The 21,195-nt window shown below is 50.0% G+C and overlaps 3 protein-coding genes across 8 annotated transcripts; all 3 read right to left on the bottom strand.

The window, feature by feature from the left end:
- Positions 1-22: 22 nt before the first annotated feature.
- LOC101077978 (guanine nucleotide-binding protein subunit alpha-11-like) lies at positions 23-3,053 on the bottom strand. Its single transcript, XM_029838095.1, has 7 exons — positions 2,555-3,053; positions 1,496-1,680; positions 1,198-1,352; positions 997-1,125; positions 785-914; positions 547-700; positions 23-479 (listed from the first exon to the last, which is right to left on the bottom strand). Exons 1-7 carry the CDS (start codon positions 2,673-2,675, stop codon positions 289-291), a joined length of 1,065 nt encoding a protein of 354 aa, XP_029693955.1. The 5' UTR covers positions 2,676-3,053; the 3' UTR covers positions 23-288.
- A 142-nt stretch (positions 3,054-3,195) lies between these two features.
- On the bottom strand, positions 3,196-9,996 carry LOC101076768 (guanine nucleotide-binding protein G(q) subunit alpha-like). Its single transcript, XM_003976239.3, has 8 exons — positions 9,355-9,996; positions 9,066-9,222; positions 7,299-7,483; positions 5,841-5,995; positions 5,486-5,614; positions 4,882-5,011; positions 4,541-4,694; positions 3,196-4,316 (listed from the first exon to the last, which is right to left on the bottom strand). Exons 2-8 carry the CDS (start codon positions 9,199-9,201, stop codon positions 4,126-4,128), a joined length of 1,080 nt encoding a protein of 359 aa, XP_003976288.1. The 5' UTR covers positions 9,202-9,222; positions 9,355-9,996; the 3' UTR covers positions 3,196-4,125.
- A 259-nt stretch (positions 9,997-10,255) lies between these two features.
- Positions 10,256-18,954, bottom strand: hnrpkl (heterogeneous nuclear ribonucleoprotein K, like). Of its 6 annotated transcripts, XM_003976240.3 has the most exons (16): positions 18,793-18,952; positions 17,588-17,694; positions 17,041-17,138; positions 16,902-16,958; positions 16,244-16,287; positions 14,917-14,989; positions 14,726-14,839; positions 14,435-14,563; positions 14,028-14,335; positions 13,860-13,913; positions 13,717-13,753; positions 12,487-12,502; positions 11,738-11,770; positions 11,545-11,612; positions 11,278-11,447; positions 10,256-11,170 (listed from the first exon to the last, which is right to left on the bottom strand). In XM_003976240.3, the coding sequence occupies exons 2-16, from the start codon at positions 17,646-17,648 to the stop codon at positions 11,140-11,142; spliced, it is 1,293 nt and encodes a 430-aa protein (XP_003976289.1). In that variant the 5' UTR covers positions 17,649-17,694; positions 18,793-18,952; the 3' UTR covers positions 10,256-11,139. The 6 variants fall into 6 exon arrangements, with proteins under 6 accessions (XP_003976289.1, XP_029693950.1, XP_029693951.1 ...); XM_029838090.1 differs by lacking the exon at positions 10,256-11,170 and having other exon boundaries at positions 11,177-11,447; positions 18,793-18,954; XM_029838091.1 differs by lacking the exons at positions 10,256-11,170; positions 18,793-18,952 and adding an exon at positions 18,613-18,785 and having other exon boundaries at positions 11,177-11,447.
- Positions 18,955-21,195: the final 2,241 nt, after the last annotated feature.

Below are 21,195 nucleotides of genomic sequence, written 5' to 3'. Positions count from 1 at the left end.
GGGACGGTAAGAATGATGCATGATGGAACTGAAAGTCTTTATTGAACAGCTCAGTGTGAGGAGATAAGAGCGAGCCGCGATCTCGGCTGGCTGGATCAGAGCTTCTAAAAGGATGTTGCCAGTTACATCAAAGCAGGTGGGAATCTCAGCAGACACCATTCTTGGAGGACGCCGCCAAACCAGTTTGACACCAGTGATTACCGGTGTGCCGAGCCTGAATAGATGTGATGGTAACAGTGGGCCCGCTAAAATCATCAGCGCGGGCAGGAAAGCGTCCGTGTTTCCTCCTCATTGGATGTTGAAGTCTCTCAGGTGCTCCCTGAACAGCGTGTCCTTCACGGCCTTGAACACCACCTTGATGTTCTTGGTGTCGGTGGCGCAGGTGAAGTGGGAGTAGAGCGGCTTGTGGCTCTGCCTGTGCTGGGCCCTGTAGAGCTGCAGGATGAACTCTTTGGCCGATTCGGCGTCCCCGCGAGGTCCTGTGGGGGGGGGGGGGGGAGTTACAGCCTTCGGTTCTCATGGGAGGGGAGGAGTCACGTGACTTACCTCTGTAGGCGGGAAAGTAAGTGGCCAGGTGAGACTGAGCGATCTTCTCCTCCAGCAAGTCGGTTTTGTTCAGGAAGAGGATGATGGAGGAGTCCTGGAACCAGGAGTAGGACAGGATGGTCTTGAACAAGGCCAGACTCTCGCTCAGCCGATTCTGCGGAAGAGGACAGGACACCTGTGAGCGGCGGCGCCCGCCTCAGCCCCGAGTCCCCAAACAGGGCCCTGCTTTAGTCCTCACGTCGCTCTCGCTCTCGTAGAGGACCTGGTCGTACTCGCTGACGGCCGCCAGGAATATGATGGAGGTGACGTTGTCGAAACAGTGGATCCACTTCCTCCTCTCGGAGCGCTGGCCGCCCACATCCACCATCCTGAGGACAACACAACTCCACCCGTCTCTCGTGCGTTCTGCCTCCGAGATTTGAGCTGTATTCAATGTTCTGCCGATCATACCTGAAGATTACTTTGGAAAGGTCGAAGGGGTACTCTATGATGCCCGTGGTGGGGACCCTGACCCTCAGGACGTCCTGCAGGGTGGGCACGTACGACGCGGCCGTGATCCTGTCCAAGTCGTCCAGGTAACTGGAAGGTTGACGAGACTTTAATACACCGGCTCTACGCTCGAATGAATGAGCCGAAATGGGAAAGTCTCACTATTTGGCAGAGTCAGACAACTGGAACTCCCTCCTGCGGTCGTAGCAGCTTTGGACCCCGCGGTCGCTCCACACTTGCCTGATGGCGTCCACCTGCCAGGCTTCCAACGTGGAAACGCGCTGCGCATCCACCCGGATCAGCTTCTCCGCGTGGCTCTGAAACACATTTACAAACCATCTGTCTTCATCTCTGAGACCTGAGACAAGCTAGCATACCTGCGCTAGGCTAACACGGCAGGAGTTAGCATCACACAGTTCTGAGGCTATCGGGCCTCTTTTATGTACACACAAGTTCTCACAATGTTCTGTTCATCGCTGTAGTCGATGCGGAGAGTTTCTATGGCGTAGACCAGCGCCTGGATGGCGGTGACGATGTTCTGAAACACCAGGCGGGTGAAGCCCCTCCTGTCGGCCTCGCTGTATCCAGTCCCGTGGATGATCCTCATCTGTTTGATAAAAGTGCTCTTCCCACTTTCACCGGTGCCTGCAGGTAAATCAGATCACGAAGAGGATGGAAAAAACACATGACCTCAGCATTTATCTCCATATTAGCTTCCAGCGTTTCGATCGCCACAGGACCGCTTATTAATATGCCTGCTATAAATCTGCAGGTGCTGCATTATCCACGCTCATAAGCTGCTCCGCACATAAACAGCATTAATATAAATATTCTAAATAATTCACGCGAAAGGGGAGTAACATATTTAACGTTGGCATTATGTTCTCAAACGTTTGTGCGGGTCCAGGTTAATTTGTTAAGAAAAGCCAAAGGAAGCTCAGGAGTGAAGCGTTTCCCACTCCCAGGTTATAAATTACTCTGGATAAACCTGCCAACCTTTACCCAGGCAGCCTGTTCACTCCCCCCGTGTCCATCTTTTTTCCAAGATAATCAACTTGATGCATTACCTGACTGTGCTAAGTAGGCAAACATGAACACATGAAAGCATGACTCAGCAGCAAGAGGATGGACAAAGGTTGACTGGGAGGTTTGTTGTCTGCTTCGACACACTCTGCCCCCCCACTTCAATCCTTATCATCAGAACGAGAGCGGCAACAGCGCGTTATTGATAAGGAGGCCGGAGGAAACATGGCCGCCGGACCACCGTCGCCCATCAAAGCGTCGCGGGTCTCAAATCTGGGAACGCAAACGTCGGCGCGCCCACAAAATCCGCCGCCACTGAGAGGCAGCACCACTTCTAGTTGTTTTCCAGCCCACATGGTTGACTGTGTCCGCCTCTGCTGTCGCCAGGCAACACCTCTGATTAGCTTTGAGCAGTTTTGATGTGAGCACGGCTGAGGATCTTTAGCGTAGCTGGACAGGCGTGTGCACAGGTAGCCGTCAATGATTCAACCCTCACCCAGGAGCAGGAGCTTGAACTCCCTCTGGGAGTTCCTCTTGTCGCGCTGGAGCTGCCTCTCTATCTCCTTGTGGATCCTCCTCTTCTCCGCGTCCTCGCTGGACAGGCAGCACTCCTCCATGGTGGCGCCGGACGCCCTCGCTGGCTGACGGGGAGAGGCAGAGCGGTGGCTGGAGGTGCGGCTCACAGGCGCGCTGCGTTCATTCTTCCTCCTGTGGGATCCAGCTCAGGTGCATTCCACATTCCGGCGGAGGCGGGCTGATGGGCAGTCCCTGATTACAGGTGCAAGATCCCGGGTTCAGCTCGCACAGCGGCGGCCGCTACAGTAGCCTAGACGGGACAAACAAGCTCGGAGAGGTTATTTAGCTTTCTGTTCTTTTATTTATTAGTTGACTAAATCAGGAAGCGAGCGACCACAGATTTGGGATTTCAGGCAACGAGGAAGTGGGAAGTAGGTCAACAGACCAAAGCCGATCTCAGAACTAAGCCCCGAAGCACACCGCACGAGGAACTGCAATTTCCTGGTTCAGATATCCCCACCCACCGCCTCGCACCAGCAAACCCAGGCTAAGGGTGGCGGCTGCTAGCAGGAGCGCTGCAGCGCTAACCTTTGAGACGCTGAGATAAAAAAGCAAGGACGTGAAAACCATCCGTTTATTTCTCCACTCACATAAAAGCCAGCATCAGGATATCGCAGCAGAGGTGAAGGATTGTGACTCAAAACAACAACAACTCATTCAAATCAGGCGGTAATTATTAGTAGGAGTCAGGTCGTGTAAACATCATCAGCGTGGATTCATTCATTAAGGTTTTATTCGTGCATCCGACATCTCTGGAGAGGAGATGAACCCAGATGAGCAGAAAAAGCTCCTGTTGAGCACCTCGGGGGGGGCCTGGCGCCACTCAGCGCTTCAGCAGTTAGCATTTCAACCCCGACCTTGAGGCTAGCAAACATTTTAAAAAAAGAAAAAAGTACCGCGTCGTATTTACAATCGGATAAATAATTGGACGACTTCTACTTTACATAGAAAATAAAACTGTCAAACGGTCGATCCTGCTGTTTTAAATTAAGGACAACAGAATGCTGGCGCAGCAGAATCGAAAAGAATTCCCTTTGAAATTTGCATCCCGTCGCTCGTGGAGGCGCTGCCCCAGTGTCCCGTCGCAGGCACATACGGGACGCGTTCCGAGTCGGGAAAAAGGACCGCGGACGGCGCCGAGGAACACACAAAACATCAAAACACACAAAACTGACACGTGTGCCGTTAGTGTTAACTGTGGCTTGTTTTCCTTGAATAATGGTGCGGCGTCGGGGGAAGCGGGGAATCCCGAGGACATTGAAGGCCTCGCGTGTGGCTTTCATGGCCACGGGAATGTTCGTTTCCATTCCACACGCGTGCGTGTGACATGGTCCACGGAGTCTTTGCTAAAGCAGCACTTTGATGTTGAAGACGAGCACACGGCGGTGCGGAGGGGGGGGGGGACGCCACGGACGCTGTCCTCGCCGTCCCGCTGCTGTGGGGACGCCAGCTGTGCAAAGCCTATCGAATTATGACCGCCGCGCCCCCGCCTCAAACCAAGTTGTGGATTTCCAGGTTCCCCTGGAGGATGTGGTCCTTCACGGCGTGGAAGACAAACCGGATGTTGTCGGTGTCGGTGGCGCAGGTGAAGTGAGAGTAGATTATCTTCTTCTCGTTGGGGTTGAGGCTGGAGAACGCGTCCAGGATGAAGGACTTGGCCGCATCGACGTCCTGCCGGGGACCTGCAGGAGAAGACGAGCCGAACAGTTGCACAACCGTCAGTTAGGCGACGCAACAGTTGGATTGTGCAACTTTTGAAAGGGGGAAATAACAGCTTTTCTGCACCGAGCAGCCAAAAAAACTGCCCTGAGAGGAGACGGGAACCAGCTTTGGGGCCTGCAGGGGGAGTTTTCTGGCTGTTGTGCAGCCCACCACTGGGTGGCAGTGTTCCCTTCTGCCCACTCACCGTCGAAATCAGGGAAGTAGTCGCCCAAGTGTGAGTACATGACTTTCTCCTTCAGCAGGTCGATCTTGTTGAGGAACAAGATGACGGAGGTGCGTTTGAACCACTGGTAGGTGATGATGGTCTGGAACAGCGCCATGCTCTCCTCCATCCGGTTCTTTGGGGAAAAGGGGAGAAAGAGGAGTTATATTTGTCTTCGAACACAATAAGGCAGCGAGTGGGCTGTGCGGAAGAGAGCGACTAAAGAGCTCCCCCTGCAGGCCAAGCCTGGGTACTGCTGCCATGAACAGAGGAGGTGGAGGAGGAGGTGTTCTGTTCCAGACCATAAAATCAGGTATAATCACCTCGTAGTCGGACTCAACAAGGACCTGGTCGTACTCGCTGAGCGCCACAAGGAACATGATGGAAGTGACGTTCTGGAAACAGTGGATCCACTTCCTCCTCTCCGAACGCTGGCCGCCCACGTCCACCATCCTACGGCCACAGCAGCCATTAATCACCGTCGTCTTTACGCTCTTTATTAGCAGAGCTCATACACAGGTTTGCTACAATTCTGTTCAAAGTACCTCAATAAACCAACAAAACTTTAGAAATAAACAGGCAAAATATGAGTGTCGGGTGACTGATTGCTAAACGAGCTCCAGATGTGGTCAAATGGGGCTAATGAGGCTAACGAGACATAATTGCTTCCAAATTACGTCTGCACTTCCACAGCGAGACCGGCACAGGAAGAGAAAAGAGTCTGCAGGCAGGCGCAGAGTTCAGGGAAGTGGGGCTGCTCTAATGTTGCCTTCAGAGCCACACATGAGCGATGCTAACTGTTAGCATGCTAACGCTGAGCGGCAAAGCGGAAATGCCCCAGTGTGGCAAGCGCTGCGTTTAGCTGCAATCCGCCCGAAGAGGAAGGAGCGCATCTGCAGTCTGGCGGCGCGGCCGCCTCGGGCTGACCTGATCACCACGTTCTCCAGGTGGAAGGGGTACTCGATGATGCCCGTGGTGGGAACCCTGACCCTCAGGACGTCCTGCTGGCTTGGCAGATAATTAGCAGTGGCGATCCGGTCCAATTCGTTCAGGTAGCTACGAATAAAAACAGACAGATCAGGCGGAATGCCTGAGGCTACATAGAATTCCGGGATGCTTTAGGTCGCAGTCGTTCATCAGGACACGTCCCGGCTTATTTATAAAGCTTTTGTCAACAGTTTTAAATGGGACGAGAACTGAATGTGAAGCTTGGAGTGCGTTAAACAGAAAGTGACAGATTAAGCGGGTGGAACGCTGCGAGGCGGTTTCTGTTAACACTCACTATTTGGCCGAGTCTGACAGCTGGTATTCCCTCCTCCGAATGTAGCATTCCTGAATCCCCGGATCGCTCCACAAGCTCCTGATGGCCTCCACACAGGGATTGGTTAATTTGGTGACCTTCTCCACCTCGACGGCGCTGACCAGGGCCGCGTTCGCCTGCGGAGCGGGAGGAGTCGGCGTCACATTTGTGTTCTTGGAATTCCATTTCTCTGTCTCGCCCTCTCTGCGCCTTTTCCATTTCTGCTCTAATTAACGATAAATAATTCAGAGGCTGCGGAGAGGCAAACGTCCGCCGGATCATTTACGCATCGATATCCTAGAAGAGCTGTTTGCTGAGTCATAATAACTCACTGCTTTTTCTTTGTTGCCAATTGGAATTTTTGTTACCAAATCTGGTTGAAAAAAAAAAAATCCTCAGAAGAGCTTCAGAGGCTTCCTGTCCTTTGAGGAAGACGCCGGCTCCTCGCGAGCCGCCGCCTCTCCGCGCGTCGTCTAAAATCCATTTTTACGGCTCCCTCTCCACCGCTTTCATGCCCAAATTCTGCTGTTTGGAGGCGAGACGGAGGAAGTTTAAAGGGGATCTGCTGAAACTGCTGCCTGTCGGCCTGATTCATCCTCTGTCTTCACTCCTGGATTCAGTCTGTCAGCTCTTTTTTTTTGGCTCAAATGGGCAAAAGAAGGATTTCCTAATGGCAGCAGCTAGAAATCTGACCCGCAACAACAACAACAACGCCACTCGAGCTAATTACATTTGCTTTGAACAGGAAGTGGGGCTAGCTTGCTGGGAGGCTAATAAGCGCTGATTACGCAAGAGCAGCCCCACAACCTTTGTTCCATGAACAACACACCTTCTTAATCCACAAGCACAATGACTCAGTTCAGGACATGACTGTGGATCCCTGGGAATTCCCAGGTTGTGCGTGAAGACGGGCCTTAATGGAGCGACGGGCCGCTATCAGACCAACCTCTGCTGGCACAAGCCGGAACCAACCGGGTCTTGCTCACAGGTTCAGCGCGTGACATCTAATTCCACGTCCGCTGAGATCACGTAAAGAACATCGTCACCGCGGAATCCAAAACATCTGACTGACGCTGTCAAACTTCCGGACGGGCCAGAGCTGCCTTGGACCCGAGCGGGATGATTTACGGATCCAGAAGGAGCCACTGAGGGCACCACAAAGACGAACAATAAATATAATGACAATCCCCCCCCAGGCACCCCCCCAACCCGGTTCTGCACTTGCAAGACAGAACCTTCTTAGCTTTAGCAGCATATTTGTGTGATGAATCCACTCCCAGCGCTGGAATGACAGGGATAGATTCTGCTGTGATAAATGGGAGGTTCTGGCCGACCTGTCCTTACATGCCTGCAGGATACCATCATTATCCGCTTCCCATAAATAGACGAAACTCTCCCGGGGGGGGGGGGGGATTGCAAAAATGCTGGTGCGAGTTTTACCTTGTTGCTCTCGTACTTGTAGGGGATCTGCAGCGCGCTCATGGCCTGGACCATGGCCTGCACGGCCGTGACGATGTTCTGGTAGACCAGCCGGGTGAAGCCCCGCTTGTCCTCGTCAGAGTAGCCCCGTCCGTGGATGATCCGCATCTGCTTGATGAAGGTGCTCTTCCCGCTCTCGCCGGTTCCTGACAGCAGATCAGGGTTTATTAATCAGCCCAACCACCCCCCCCCCCGCCCCGCCCACCTGCTGTTACTGTAGGGAGGTGTTAGCTAACAGTGCTAGCAACGGCAGCCGATCGGAGGCCCTTTTACTTTTCCAGTCCTAACTGGAGCGCAGTGACGTCATTCCCGACTCCCCACTTCTGAGAAAGTAGGAAGGCGGATTTTTCTCGGCATTCTTTAGCCACCTTTTCCACACGGAGGAACACTTAGCAGCATTAAAAACACCGGCGATGAGAATTTATCAGCTCTTGCTATCTGATCGCTCACTGGCGGATGTGAGCGGCACCCAGGCCGACCACGCCGTAACGGTAGCGAATCCATTAGGGAAGTTATGTAATAACCACTGTCACTCGTACATTAAATAAACCCCACGGTGGCGGCCATGACCAAATCCTCGCTGTTGAAACCTTTGGATCTACTTTGCTGGAGATTGTGCTAAGCTAAGCTCTGACACGGGCCAAACGATCCTCGCTAAATGATATTGGACTCCTCCTCGGCCACCACAGGTCCCCCGGTACCATCGGGCCAAGGTGCTGGTTTGCCCCCTGCGCTCGCCTGCAGTCCCAAAATCAAAAGCAACACGTTCGTACTTCTGTTACGCAATCCTGGACCTCGGCGCCGTGCTCTGGGTTTTATCGGCTCCTCAGACCCTGTGGCTCTCGTGTTTATCCTCCCGGTCCAGCTGCATAAACAGCTCTTTGTCATCTCGCTGCCCCGGCGGCTGACAGGGCCTGGACCAGAGGACGGCGAGGCCTTTCTAAAGACGCCCAAGGGCAGATGGACCGGCGCTTGGTCCAGAATCTGCTCCCGGGACCGCTGCCGGTTTTACGAAAAAACGGACGTTCTCTTTGATCTGATGGGTCTTTCGCTTTGATCCGTCTGGACCTTTTCTTTCATCTGCTGGCTCAGACTTCACGAGCCGCAGAAGGTCCGGTCCTTAAGGAGAACCATCCTGGCAGCCAATCCAGGGAACCGAACCGGCCACGGACGCTCAAAGGTCGTCTGAGTCAATGAGAACCCATTAAAAGGTTGGCGGCACCTACAAACACGTTGCTGTCACAGTGGAACCGCTCAAGCAGCTCGCTTGGACCCAGAACTGCCTTTGACCAGTTCTGACTGATACACTTGAACGTTCCTGTCGGCGGCTCCATCAGAATCTTCTTCTACGTGTGTATAAAGTGATAATAACAACAAAATAACCCTATAATGTGCTCCCAAAGAGGCCGACCTCATGGGCTTAAAGTACTTTAATGGATAATCAATACTTTCCTACATTATGGAGAGTACTGGGGCACTACTGGGGCACTGCTGGGGCACTACTGGGGCACTACTGGGGCAATACTGGCCACAGCTTCTCAGCGCTGGTGATAAATCGATCGCTTTCAAATCCACTTAAGAGAATGATTTATTCCTGACTTGACAACAAGTGTGGGGACAACAACGCACTTAAGGCAGCGTAACTTTAAAAAACGAACCCTATTCCAGCTACTATGGGGCAGCTATCTGCCCCCTCTCTGGTGGAGGGGGCACCGGGGCCAGTCTCACCGAGCAGCAGCAGCTTGTATTCGCGGCGGAACTTCCTCTTGTCCCGGCGGAGCTGCCTCTCGATCTCGTCGTTGATCCTCCGAGCCTCCTTGGCCTCCGGGCTGAGGCAGCAGGCCCCCGCGAAGCTCAGCGTCATCGCCCCCGGACACCGGCGCTCCTTCACGGCGGAGACACACACAGAGCCTCGGTCATCGGGCACCGCGGGGGCCCCTCGGTGCTGGGCGAGAGTCACCACCGAGAACCACAGCACTCATTTAAAAGACTTTTTCGGGGTGGTGGGGGTTCTCACCTGAAAAGAGGAAACGAAGTTTGAGTCACTTCGGCGGGGGGGGAGACGGTCCAGGCTTCAGCCCCGCTCGGCTCCGGGCGTGGTGGGACGAAGATGGCGGAGTTTGACGGTGAAACTTTTAGCAAAAAATAAAAGTAGTAATCCCGCAACCGAAGGCGAACGCTGTCCAGAGGGGGCCGAGGTGTTGTGATCGCGGGCTGGCGTGCAGCTCCTTCCTTCCTTGCTCCCTTCCTTCCTCCCTTCCTGGCTGTTGGATGTCTCCGGGTGGAGGCGGCTCGGACCATGTGACGGCCGCTGGGGGCCGAGCTCTGATGGGAAGCCGTTTGTGTTTATTACAGGACGGGAACTAATATCCGGTGGTAACTCGCAAACCCAGGATGGATGTGACAGGACGCACGGCTTCCAGAGCTCATCGGTTCTTGGGAATGAATAAAATAGGGTTAAAAACTCCACGCGCGGCCTTAAAATTACTAGACCTTTTTCTGGTGAAAGTGAAAGTTGGCAGACTTCCCTTTATTCTGGCTTCCTCTTCGTTTTAGCCGAGTTATGGCTACTTGTCTGTCATTTACTAGCTCAAACTTCAAATCTGCAGACCTACTCGTGCCGTTAGTTGACGGGGGTAGAAACATCAGGCGTTTGGGCCGCTGGCTGCAGCCGTGGGGCAACATCCTCTGGTGTCCGATTACAACAGCTTTAGGTCATTTTCTCCCTAATAAATCTCCTCTTGTAGACCAGCTCAGGTCTCTCAGGCTTTCAATCATTCCAACGTGTGCCTCCTGGCGCCATGATCCATGGTGACCCTGTCCCTCCAGAGTCATCGGGGGCATCTTGCCGACCCCCCAAGCCCTTCTTTTACTTTTTATTGTGTGTTGTGTGTTGTTTTAAAAGAAGGGATTTGTGCATGAGGACTGCGACAGACTTTATTTACTCAACACCTGCAGGCACTACAGATATCAGACAGTTACAGAGGGAAGCAGACGCAAAGTCGCTTCCTCTCTTAAAAAGAAGAAAAGAAAGAAACAGCTGATATTAAGGCTGCATAACAGAGTCCATCACAGTGAAGAACATCAAAGAAATGAAAGGGAATCCACACAAATCAAAGCAAATCCCTCAATCGATCCTTCCGTTTCAATCGCTTTATGCAAGTGGGCACAGACAGATCTCTCAAAGAAAAACAGAAATCTTAAAAATCCCCCCCCCCCCCCCCCCCCTCTGCTTAAAGCAAATGACTGACTTTTAGAAAATATGTACAAATCTAATTCCTGCAGGTTTGTGGCGAGATGATGCGTCCAGCATCATTGGTGACCTCAGGCTTCACCCCACAGTGGAAAATCGGTAAAAATGACCTAAATGCTTGTTTATTTTCGGTCTTTGCACAAACATGCATATTTTTCCATTCAGAGTGTGCTTTTTTTGGGGGGGGGGGATGGGGGCAGGGAGGTTTTCCTTACAAAAAGATTACATTCTGCATGCTGTACTAAAACCAGAGATAAAGTCTGGGAGCGACTCACAACACCGAAAGCTACTGCAGCACACAGATGAGTTCACTCCAGTGATGGCACAGAAAATAGAAAAGAAAGGATAATTACACCAGCTAGCTGCTGCCTTTCTGACCCCTCTGCTGCTGCTGGACAGTTCACCAGTCTCCTCCATTCAGAACCTGCACTTTAAAGACATACATGTGACTAAGGGGAGAGGGCACATCTGTCCGAGGGAGAGGAATGTGGCCTCCTGACGGGAGGAGCGAACAGTATGGCGACCTGGCTTCAGTCTCCTGGGTGGATCCTAGAAGAAGCGACCGGAGTACTGCCTCACACTGGAACAAGACCGGGGGAAAGGGGGGGGGGAGGGGGGGAGGCGATGAGGAATATTTATTTGCTTTGTCGGGAACAAGACATCAGTGGGGTGAACTGGTGCGCGTGCCTGTTCTGCAGGAGGTACTGGGCATTCTGGATCTGGTCCTGTGTCCCTGTGATGGTGATGATGCGGTCCTCAGAGCCCTCTAGTGGCTCATCGATCTTGATGGACGCCCCGCACTCGTGGCGGATCTGCTTGATCCTCTGACCGCCCTTGCCGATGATGGAACCGGCCAGCTGCGGGAGAAGCAGACGGGCTCAGTGAAAGAAGCTTCAGGAGGGTGGGTCTGGAGCTTTGGATGGGGGGGGGGGCCGAGGGGGCGAGGTGGCTTACGTCTTTTGGGATCGTCACTTGCGTGGTGATGACCGGGCCCCCGATGTCGCTGTACGAGCCCCTGCTGCCTGCGGAACAACGTGGGGGGAGAAGGCTTAATCAATCTGCCTTTAACTGCCCTGTGCCAGAAGAATAAACGCTCCCTGCAGGTTAGGAAGCAGCAGAGGGACTATAAGAATCCATCCCCACTCACCAGACTGAAAGCGCTCCCAGGAAGAATTGTTGTCTTTGAAAACAGTGGAAACAAGAAAGTGACAAATGAAATCACGCCACGAGGACAAAGACACGATAGCACACAACGCAGGAGCCGTCGGGGAAAAGAACTTGTGTCCTTGCTCCTCAGGCCACTATCTGTTTATCCATTAAAGTTACTGCTGGCCTGTGGAGTTTAAAGGGAGAAGCAACAGGAGCCGCCGGGCGTACAGACGCTCCAGCCTCAGAACGTTAGCATGCGCAACATCTGCTAGTAAAACCAAAGAGAACAAAGCAGGGGGCACTTCAGTCTGCTGTGAGCCAAGTCAACTGACGGCGTCCTTTAGTAAAAGGAGGGGTTGTGGCGATGTTTTTTCCTCGTTCACCCTCGGAACACAAAAATGGAAGATGATGCCTTTACAAAGACAAGTTGGAGCTGCGTGCATGCGTGAGCATGTTATTAGAGTGGACGTGGAGAACTGAAAAGGACAAATCTAACAGTCAATTAGGTCACCCCACTGACACGAATAAAGATGGAGGAGGTGTGTCTCCTCCCTCCCTCGGCACAACATCTGAGCCCAAATATCTGGGATTTAGGATATTTTCGGACATCCTGATGGTTGGTCACATTTCCCGCCGCCCTGGTGTGAGTCCGTCTTAACGTGCAGTCTAAGGGCGGCCTTACAGGACATGATGGACACACTTTTGCTCCTACACATGTACAAAATGTGCAATATCAGCGACACTCACCGTATCTGCTGCCACTCTGCAGGTCGGGACAGACATGAGGGGGGGGAGAGAAAACAGAAGTATGATTAAATGATGCTAAATTAGGACTTTCCAAACTTTTCAGCACACAAATGAGCCACATTCATTCTGTTGTGGGGCTGGCCAGCACCGAGCGAGTAGTCATTGGGTTTCTTTTTATCCGGAACAGTCCAAATTACCTGAAGCACAGACTCAGCAAGGTGTTGGAAATGTTCCCCCAGGATCTGAGTGCAGATTCCAAAGCAATAAGCAGCCCCAGCACTTTTTTTTATTTTTTTTTGTTGCAGCACTCATGCTTCAAACATTCCCCTGCACTTCTGAAAATCACATTGTTGCTTGAAAATCTCAGAGCTGCCACAGCTGAAAATAACCAGGACACACACTGGGGGCGTGCCAGGCTCATTTGATTTCCAAATCCACGGAATTTAACCATTTATTCAGGAATGAGCACGGCAGTCAATGGCAGCGTCCAGCACAAATGGGACTTCTGTATTGAAATTGGGGCACTCAACACATTCAGTAGTTACAGACCTGCAGCTTTTGCAGTCCACCCCCCCCCCCCCCTCTAAGTTTCAGTGTAATAATGTTGGGAGTCTTCTGAAGTAACATGAAAACATTACAGCACGTAGAACCCGTCCAGCACACGCCACTGACCCATGAGCAACGCATCTTTTAGTGGCCACTTTCTGGAGTATAATGGACCGGCATCTTCAGAGCTCACCAAGAAGACAACCAGAGCTTTGCATTTAATACCACGCTAGAAAAAAAGGTTTGGCAGGAACGTCACACCCATGACAATAACATCAACGCTTCCTGAAGCCAAACTTCACTCCTCATATCAAAAAGTCTGAAATTGATAATCAAATACAGTTGATGACGTAGTTTTAAAAAAAAAAACCAGCAGGATTCATCAGGCAAGCGGAACCTGAGAGGAACCCGATCAGGAATTGCTTTGGTTTCATCTCAAGTTCATTCGCTCGCCGCGTCAATCTCTGGACAACAGCTGCTCGTGGTAACCTAGGAGACTACAGTTGCCAGGCAACGCCAGGCCTAAACCAGTGTGCGTACGCGGGGAAAATGCATCACGGCAGCCATGCCTCTGTGCTCATGCTACACTCAAAACAGGAATTCCGGCCGCCTCGTTTGAAAAATAGATCACACACTTTTTGGACAAGGAGCCTCAGACGGCTTGAGGCGGCCGACGGCACTCACCATGCTGTCGTAGCGGTCTCCTCTGCTTCTCCTCTCGCTGCAGCACAAGGATTCATTAATACAGCGTCAACAGGGTGAAGAACTGCGTTGTTTCTTTATTATTGCCTGACAATAATGGCTGATAGTCACTGATGTGTGTTCACCTCGGTCTGTCGTCCATGCTGCTGTGATAGCTGCCGTGTGAAAACCTGTCGCCTCTGCCAAGGAGAAACAAACACATCTAAAAAAACACTAAAAAATGTAAATAGATCGGCGTAGAGGGTGGGCGGCTGTCCTACAGTATGATGGGAACCGGGTTCAGGTTTGCTTACCCGCCTCTTGGAGGTGGCGGAGGGGGGAGAGGCAGGTTCCGCGCTCGGCTGCTGCCTCGTCCGCCTCTGCTCAGTGGCGGCGGAGGCCCCCTGCGGGGGCTGATGTCGTCGTAATCCCTCCGGGAGGGGGGCGGCGGTCTGCTGGAGCGAACGGGAGGCGCGCGGTCGAAGCCTCCGCGCACGCGGATGGGGAAGCCGCTGACAGGTCGTCTCCCTCTGTCCTCGAACATCATGGTGAAACCGCCGTAGTCGTACGTCTCGTCGTAGAAATTGGGGTCGTAAGGCTGCGTGCGGCCTTTAATGGGGGTCTGCGGTAAAAGACAAAAGGTTGGCATTGTCCCTACATCACATGACCGGTAATAGGAAGTGCAGCGAAGCTTTTCCGCAGGTCTCAGATGTAAACTCACCTCTGACACCAACTCCAGGATAACTTTGATACATTCAATGACACGCTCTGGCTTTCCTCCCACCAAGACAACCCTGTCAGTGGAGTGTGGACAGCATTCCTGGAATAACTTGATGGTGGTCTGCGTGTTCTAGTGCACAGAAAAGCGAGAGTTTTAAACCTCCGTTCCCAAAAACCGAACATGCTCATGGCTTTGCTGATACTTTCCACAACAAGAACAGAGCACTGTTGCAAAATTCAGCTGTGAAATCATCACAGCCGGGCAGAAAACCATGGCAACGGTCAGTCATACCTCTCTCAGCTCTTTTATCTTGGCACCTTTCACCCCAATGATGCCACCTGCCAAACTCTGATGGATCAGCAGGCGAAGCTCGCTGTCAAAATCAATCCCACTGTAATGCTGATACTAAAGACACACAAAGAGCAAATATCAGGACTGGAGGCCCTTTAATGTAACAAAGACGAAAAAGGAATGATGTTTACCTCCTCCAGAGTAGGAATGATTTTTAGGAGAATCTTTCCAATTGTGTCGATACTGGCGTTAACGCTCAGGATTCTGTCAGGAACCAGGTTGGTCAGTAAGAAGTGAGGCATGACAAGGGGCAGGGTATGCAACAAAGCAATTCAACAACTGAAAAAAGAGGCGTTCCAACAAACAGTTACCATCAGCTTTGTGAGCCATTTCAAACTATAATCGAATGAAGTCTGCAGAACTTCTTCCCAAAGGCTAAATTGATTAAACTAGAAGCTGACATGCACTCGATCTGAAATTATTTGAAAGAGGAGCCTTGGCGAGGATGGCAGCTTCAGAGCAGCTCAAATGAACATGAGACTGGCCACACAGAACTGGGCGGTGGGGGGGGGGGGAGTAGGGTGAGAGAAAGAGAGATATCTTGTATTACCATCCCACCACCAGCAAGTTGGGATAAAGGAACACAGAACCTGAAACAACAGCCTGCCACGACATCGGTGCATCATCAGGACACCTTCTTGTTGTGACCAGGGGGTTGGGGAACAGGGTGGGGGGGTGGGGGGGGGGTAGAAGAGGGCTCAGGGCTGAGGTGAAGAAGAGACAAGGTGGAGCAACGGGAGAAAAGAGCAACACAGCAGGTTGAGGAGGAAACATGAGTGGTTACCAACTACTCTGTGGACAGGACAGAAGCAGGGTGGAGGGGGGCTTTGCAGGGGGGAGGGGGAGTTATGAAACTTTTGGGAGGCAGCTCTTATGTGTAAGAAATTCAACAGCACAACAAATGCAGCGCGAAATAGAGACGACACTGATGACTGACGAAGCGTCCAGGAGGCAGCGCTCTTATAGAAACCATGGACAGTGATGCCGGGGGGGGGGGGGGGGGGGGGGAAGGAAGGGGGGGAAGGGGTGTGAGTGGGGGAGGAGATGACAGTAAGGGGGCCAGGTGAGCCACAGAGGACAGAACAAGAAAAAGATCGGCGCTTTCCATAAATTTCACAGAATCACACATCAAAGCGATGGAAAACAACAAGAGCCGCCCCTCTAATCAGAAGAAAGCAGCTACTGGGTAGTGGGCTGTCAGTGATTCTCTTCATGGACAGTAAACTGCAATGACAAGTCCAAATCAATGGAGATGCTTCAATGGACAGAAAAAGCAAAGGGAACAATCAACGTCTCTTACAAGTGGAGGTGGGGGTGTTCGGGGTGGGGGTGGGGAGGGGGGATTACTTCATGTATATATATATATATATTAAAAAAAAATGAAACAAAAGGCAAGTTATCAAAGACATGTGTTCCACTTTCTAATCAGGCAGTGAGGCAATAATTGGTGGGACATACCGCTCTGGGCCACTGCTGTCTGGGACTGATACACTGGCATTGTACTGCAGTGGTGGTGGTGATGGTTGTGGTGGTAGTTGTGGTGGAGGAAGTTGGCATTGGGCGGGGGCATTCAATCACAAGATGTCAAGTTAGGTGCCCGTTTAAGGAGGGGCACGGTTTATGGGCGGGGCCAACCGGGAGTGTCAGGTGGGCGGGCGTTCAGGGGCGGACGGAGGTTGGGCCAACGCAGGAGGGGCATGTCGATCCGGTACATGGGCAACGGAGGAAGGTGGCCAAAAATAAAAGCAAAACAATAAAGGAGAGGGGAAGAGGGGGAGAAGGAATACATTTTTAATTGAACACATGCTAAACTTTGACCCAAAAAGTGAAATGAGAGACTAGAACTGTGAGTCAAGAAGAACAGGAAGTGCGATCTGGACAAAGATACATTTTAAAAACTCATTTACTGTACATGCCTGGGAGAGACACAGGCGCCTGCTGTCATGTTCAGACACTGAGGGAATAATATAGCTCTGGCATAACTATCATCACAACCTGCTGACAGCTAATCTGCAGAGATCCAATCCACAGGGGACTTGAATCAGGAGATATCTTCCTTCAACTTCATTATGAACTAACTAACAACTGCAGACATGGATTTTATTATTGGACTTACATCTGTGCGTAGAGCTTTTATGTTCTTGCCACCTTTACCAATAACAGCGCCGGCATTCTGAGGAGAAAAAGCAGATTTATTTGATATCATGGGATGGCATGAAAGCAGCACTGCAACTCAACAACTCTAATGCCTTTACTTTGCTTTGAAGTAAGATGCGCAGCTCCACCATTTCATCTGCATTCCGAGAGCGTTTGAAGGCGTGCTCCTCATCCATGTCCTCTGCTGGGCGTTTGCCTACCAGTCAGGTCAGTGTTACTGGTTTATTAGATAACGCTGTTTTTACAGTCACAAAACAAAGGCGTTTCGCTAACTGTAAAAATACAAAGCTGGTGCTGGAACACTACATTCCACCCTGACAAAAGGTGGTTTTAGCCAGCAGCCAACTCCACTCTGGATTAAATCCAGCACCATCGTGCAGCCTTCCTGGATTAAAACACAGGAAAGGCTGCGCAGAGCCCACTGAACAGCAGTATCTTGGACAAGACAATCCTACAACCATCTGACGCGTCCACATGCTAAGTGCTGAAGCCAGAAATGTTCAAGCTTTTCACTTTTACTTCTTCAACTGAACTACTTAAAGGTTTATCTCCACATAATTTTATCAAGGTTTAGTGTCATTCAGCCCTTTATGTCTGCATTATTGCATGTCTGGATGATTACGTGCCATGATGTGCAGATCTTACCGTTAGCATCAGCGTTGCTGAATGCGTTGTCTTTGTCCTGATCTTTGCTTTTCACATCCATCGTCTAAAACCAGCACTGGAATGCAAACAGGACCCTCTACCTGGGTCTGGAAATAGAAAAGTCATAAAATCAACCAACCTGAGAATGCATGATGTATATTAATGGCATTTAAACAGCAAATGTGCTGCGACAGATAAGAAAAATACCAATTACAGGAATAAAGCAACGCCTGGTGTGATTATGACTATTTTTTACATTTCATGAAGACAATTTGGGGTCCTTACAGGAGTGAAAAAGCATGTGCAAGGCTGTCCCACTTAACATTGTAAATACTGGGGAAAGCATTGAGAGGCAACCTGCCAACAGACGGGGGGAGAGATCGTCTTCCTTTAATAGAGGTTGTTCAACAAACACAACTACAAGATAACCAGCTGGTAACCACGATAGTCTGTCTATATAAGCAGTAGTGAGACCAAGTTACATATCATAATCGGTTGTTTTTATGAGCAAAACCAACCCGGCTTTGATCATCAACCAAATGATAATCAGCTCTTTCGTGGCTTCATAGCTTAAAGATATTTTGATAAGAGTCAAACAATCGCCGGCTGTCACGTAACCTCCTTGGTGGAGCTAATAAAATGACAACGGATTCGAGATAAAATAACCAAAGACAAATGTGAAATCGTAAAATAATCCAATTTAATTTGGAGCTCTGATTTGGGTCTGTAATAAAACTACACAGTGGCTAATTAGCGACACACCGCTACACTAACAATGAAGGTTTTCAGGAAACACGTGTAAACAATAACGCACTTTAACGCCTTACACTCCATTCCTGCCTTTTTTTATTTCATTATACATTTAAAACAACTGCGGTCGTCAAGGTGTTCGTCACCTGATCAGAGGCAGAAGTTGGGCGGCTTTTTAGCGTTGTTGACATGACTTTACTGCGCTAATAGCTCGGCTAAGCTAACCACTACGCATATTTTACCCAAGCGTGGCCGCCAGCTACAGTGTAACCTACCCGTTCTGACTTTTCAACGTTCGCTAACTACAATCTTTTTAAAAAGGCACAGCAGTAGAATCCCGATCTCCGAGTAGCCAGCAAAGAATTCAATAAACGCTGCAAACATTTAAACGCGACGCATCGTTTTAATACCGCAATGGGAGCAGTTAACGGTGGGGGGGGGGGGAAAGACCAAACCTGTGCAAAAATCACGTCCGCGGGGGTGGCACAGTTTAACCAGGGAGACGGTAACACGTTTTCACTAGCATGGACAAAAAAACGGGACGTGTTCGGGATGAGCCAGGCCTGCGCAGTCGACGACCGAGGAGCGGCGCGCAGTGCATGCCGGGACCGCGTCCTTCGGCGTGCGCGTGCGCTCCACCAAACAAGCCGCGAGAGCAAGCGGCGCGTGGCAGATGCCAAAATGAGCGGCGACATAAAAAAAATAAAAATGATGAAATTACAACCGAGCAGCTTTCAAAGGCCCACGATTTACAATGAATGTATTAATTCGAATGATCGAATTGATCTGCAGCTGTTATTAAATTGCAACAATGCTTAAAAAGCTTGCGTCATTGATCGCAACCCCCTTCTTGTTTTCTTCACCTCATTATTAACGCAAGAAAAAGAAACTTCATTCGTTTTTAATACAACCATTGCGTGCCTCTTCCCTGGTTAACCAAAAACACTTTTTTGCTGACATCTATTGTTCTAATACAAACATATTTATGACAGCTTGGGCACATAATGAAAAGCAAGAGAATTTCATTTAGTTGCACGCATAATTGCAGTGGATGCTTTAATCTAACCCAAAGGCCAGTGAAGACTGAAGTTTCCCAGTGGATGGTTCATCTGGGCCGCTGTGAGAGCTGCCAGGTTCAAGACAAGTCTGCCACCAACTGGTTCAGGGAGAGGAGGAAGCAAATATGCTGCCAAATGAACGAAAATACATAACAGAATCGCTGATCCTCCAGAACCATGAGCGTCTGCAGCATTTTAACCCTGCTCAAACTGAAACTCTGACCTCAAATGAGAAGTTTTAGACCTAAAAATGGAACTAAATTTGCACTTTCACGTCCCAGTTCCAGCAAAACTCAATCAGTGTTCCCTCACTTTTAGAAACACTGAATCATTGGATCATTACATGGATCCATCACCGCGTCCACGTCCCCAGCCTGACCTGACTCCAGTCTAGTTTCAGGAGTTTTTTTCTATACATTATACTGATCTCATTTTCTCAAGGCTTTGCTCACATGCAATGTTGTTATAGATGTTTTGAATAATTCAGTCTGCAAATAAAAGATTAAAGTGACTGGGTTCAAATTTTGTCAAGGAAAATTAAATAAGATATTCTCAATTGTAGACAATAGCTTGTTATTGCTCTCTACCATATGAACTTTAACTCCAATTTGCAGCAAATGGTGCCAAGAAAGTTTTTTTAAGGCTGGAAAAGAGTGGGTTTCGTTGTTTCATCAAATTCTTTTGCAGCAAAAATGATAACATTGATCATAAATGAGGTATATAAACAAAATAAGTATATTAAAACATAACCATTGCTCAGTGGAGTTATCACTATTTCTCTGCAACCAAAAGTTGCAACTACCATGAGGTTTTTGTAAAATGTCATTTAAACACTTCTAATATGAATAAATGTCTTTATTGTTTTGTTTCAGCAAAAAAGGTAATAAACACTTTAAAAACCTCTATCAACAGGACACCCACACTACGTAGAGTCAAAATGGGAAGTAACCAGTAGGTGGAACACTGTAAATCAGTTGTTTTAGCCTTTTCAACCCAATCCCAGCAGTAAAAAGACTCCATATTATTGCTTTTTAGGCTTAAATGAGACCTCTCCTTAATTTCTTTGCTTTAACCCACAAATATTTGCTGGGTAGTCCATCTGACTTAGTGACATCACCTCCACAATTGGCCAAAAGTATTTTTACCTTTCACTTTTCCAACAAATGTCAGTGTGGTTTGGGCTGAAGCCTGGCAGTTTAAATGCCGTTTTCTGTCAGTTTTAAATGTGACGCTTCAAAAGTCCCCCAGATTTCCACAAGGTCTTTGTTTTGTTACCTAAATAACACTACGTTTGAACTCCGAGGCTCCTGCATCCATGTGACTGTATGATTCAACTTTCTGCGCTCTATAGTGGTCCAATGGATCCCCCCCTCAAAACAAACAAACAAAAAACCCAACCCAAAACCACAGGTCACGCTTCTCCAGACGTATAGGCAAAAAAAATATATAAAGAACACTCTTCCCTCTTCTATACACGGGGGTTGCCATGGAGACAGATATAATTCAGTTCTTGATGTTTCTCATAAGGAGTGTGTGTGTGTGTGTGTGTGTGTGTGTGTGTGTGTGTGTGTATGTGTGTGCTTTTGTGTGTATGTGTGTGGGGGGGGGCGGGGGGGGGGGGGGGGGGGGGGGGGCTGCGTACATATTTTCATCTGCAACCATAGCGACACTTGACATTGTCAGCGCTGTTTGTAAAAAAGCGAGTCGCCATGGCGACCCTAACCATCCAGGCTGTGTCACAGACCATGTGTCCTAACTGAGCATGCCTCCTCATTAGGGGCGAACTTTAGGAATCTTGGG

Source organism: Takifugu rubripes, chromosome 6 (genome assembly GCF_901000725.2).
Source record: "Takifugu rubripes chromosome 6, fTakRub1.2, whole genome shotgun sequence".
In the NCBI taxonomy this organism is placed as follows: domain Eukaryota; kingdom Metazoa; phylum Chordata; class Actinopteri; order Tetraodontiformes; family Tetraodontidae; genus Takifugu; species Takifugu rubripes.
This window is presented reverse-complemented; position numbering and strand designations above follow the sequence as displayed.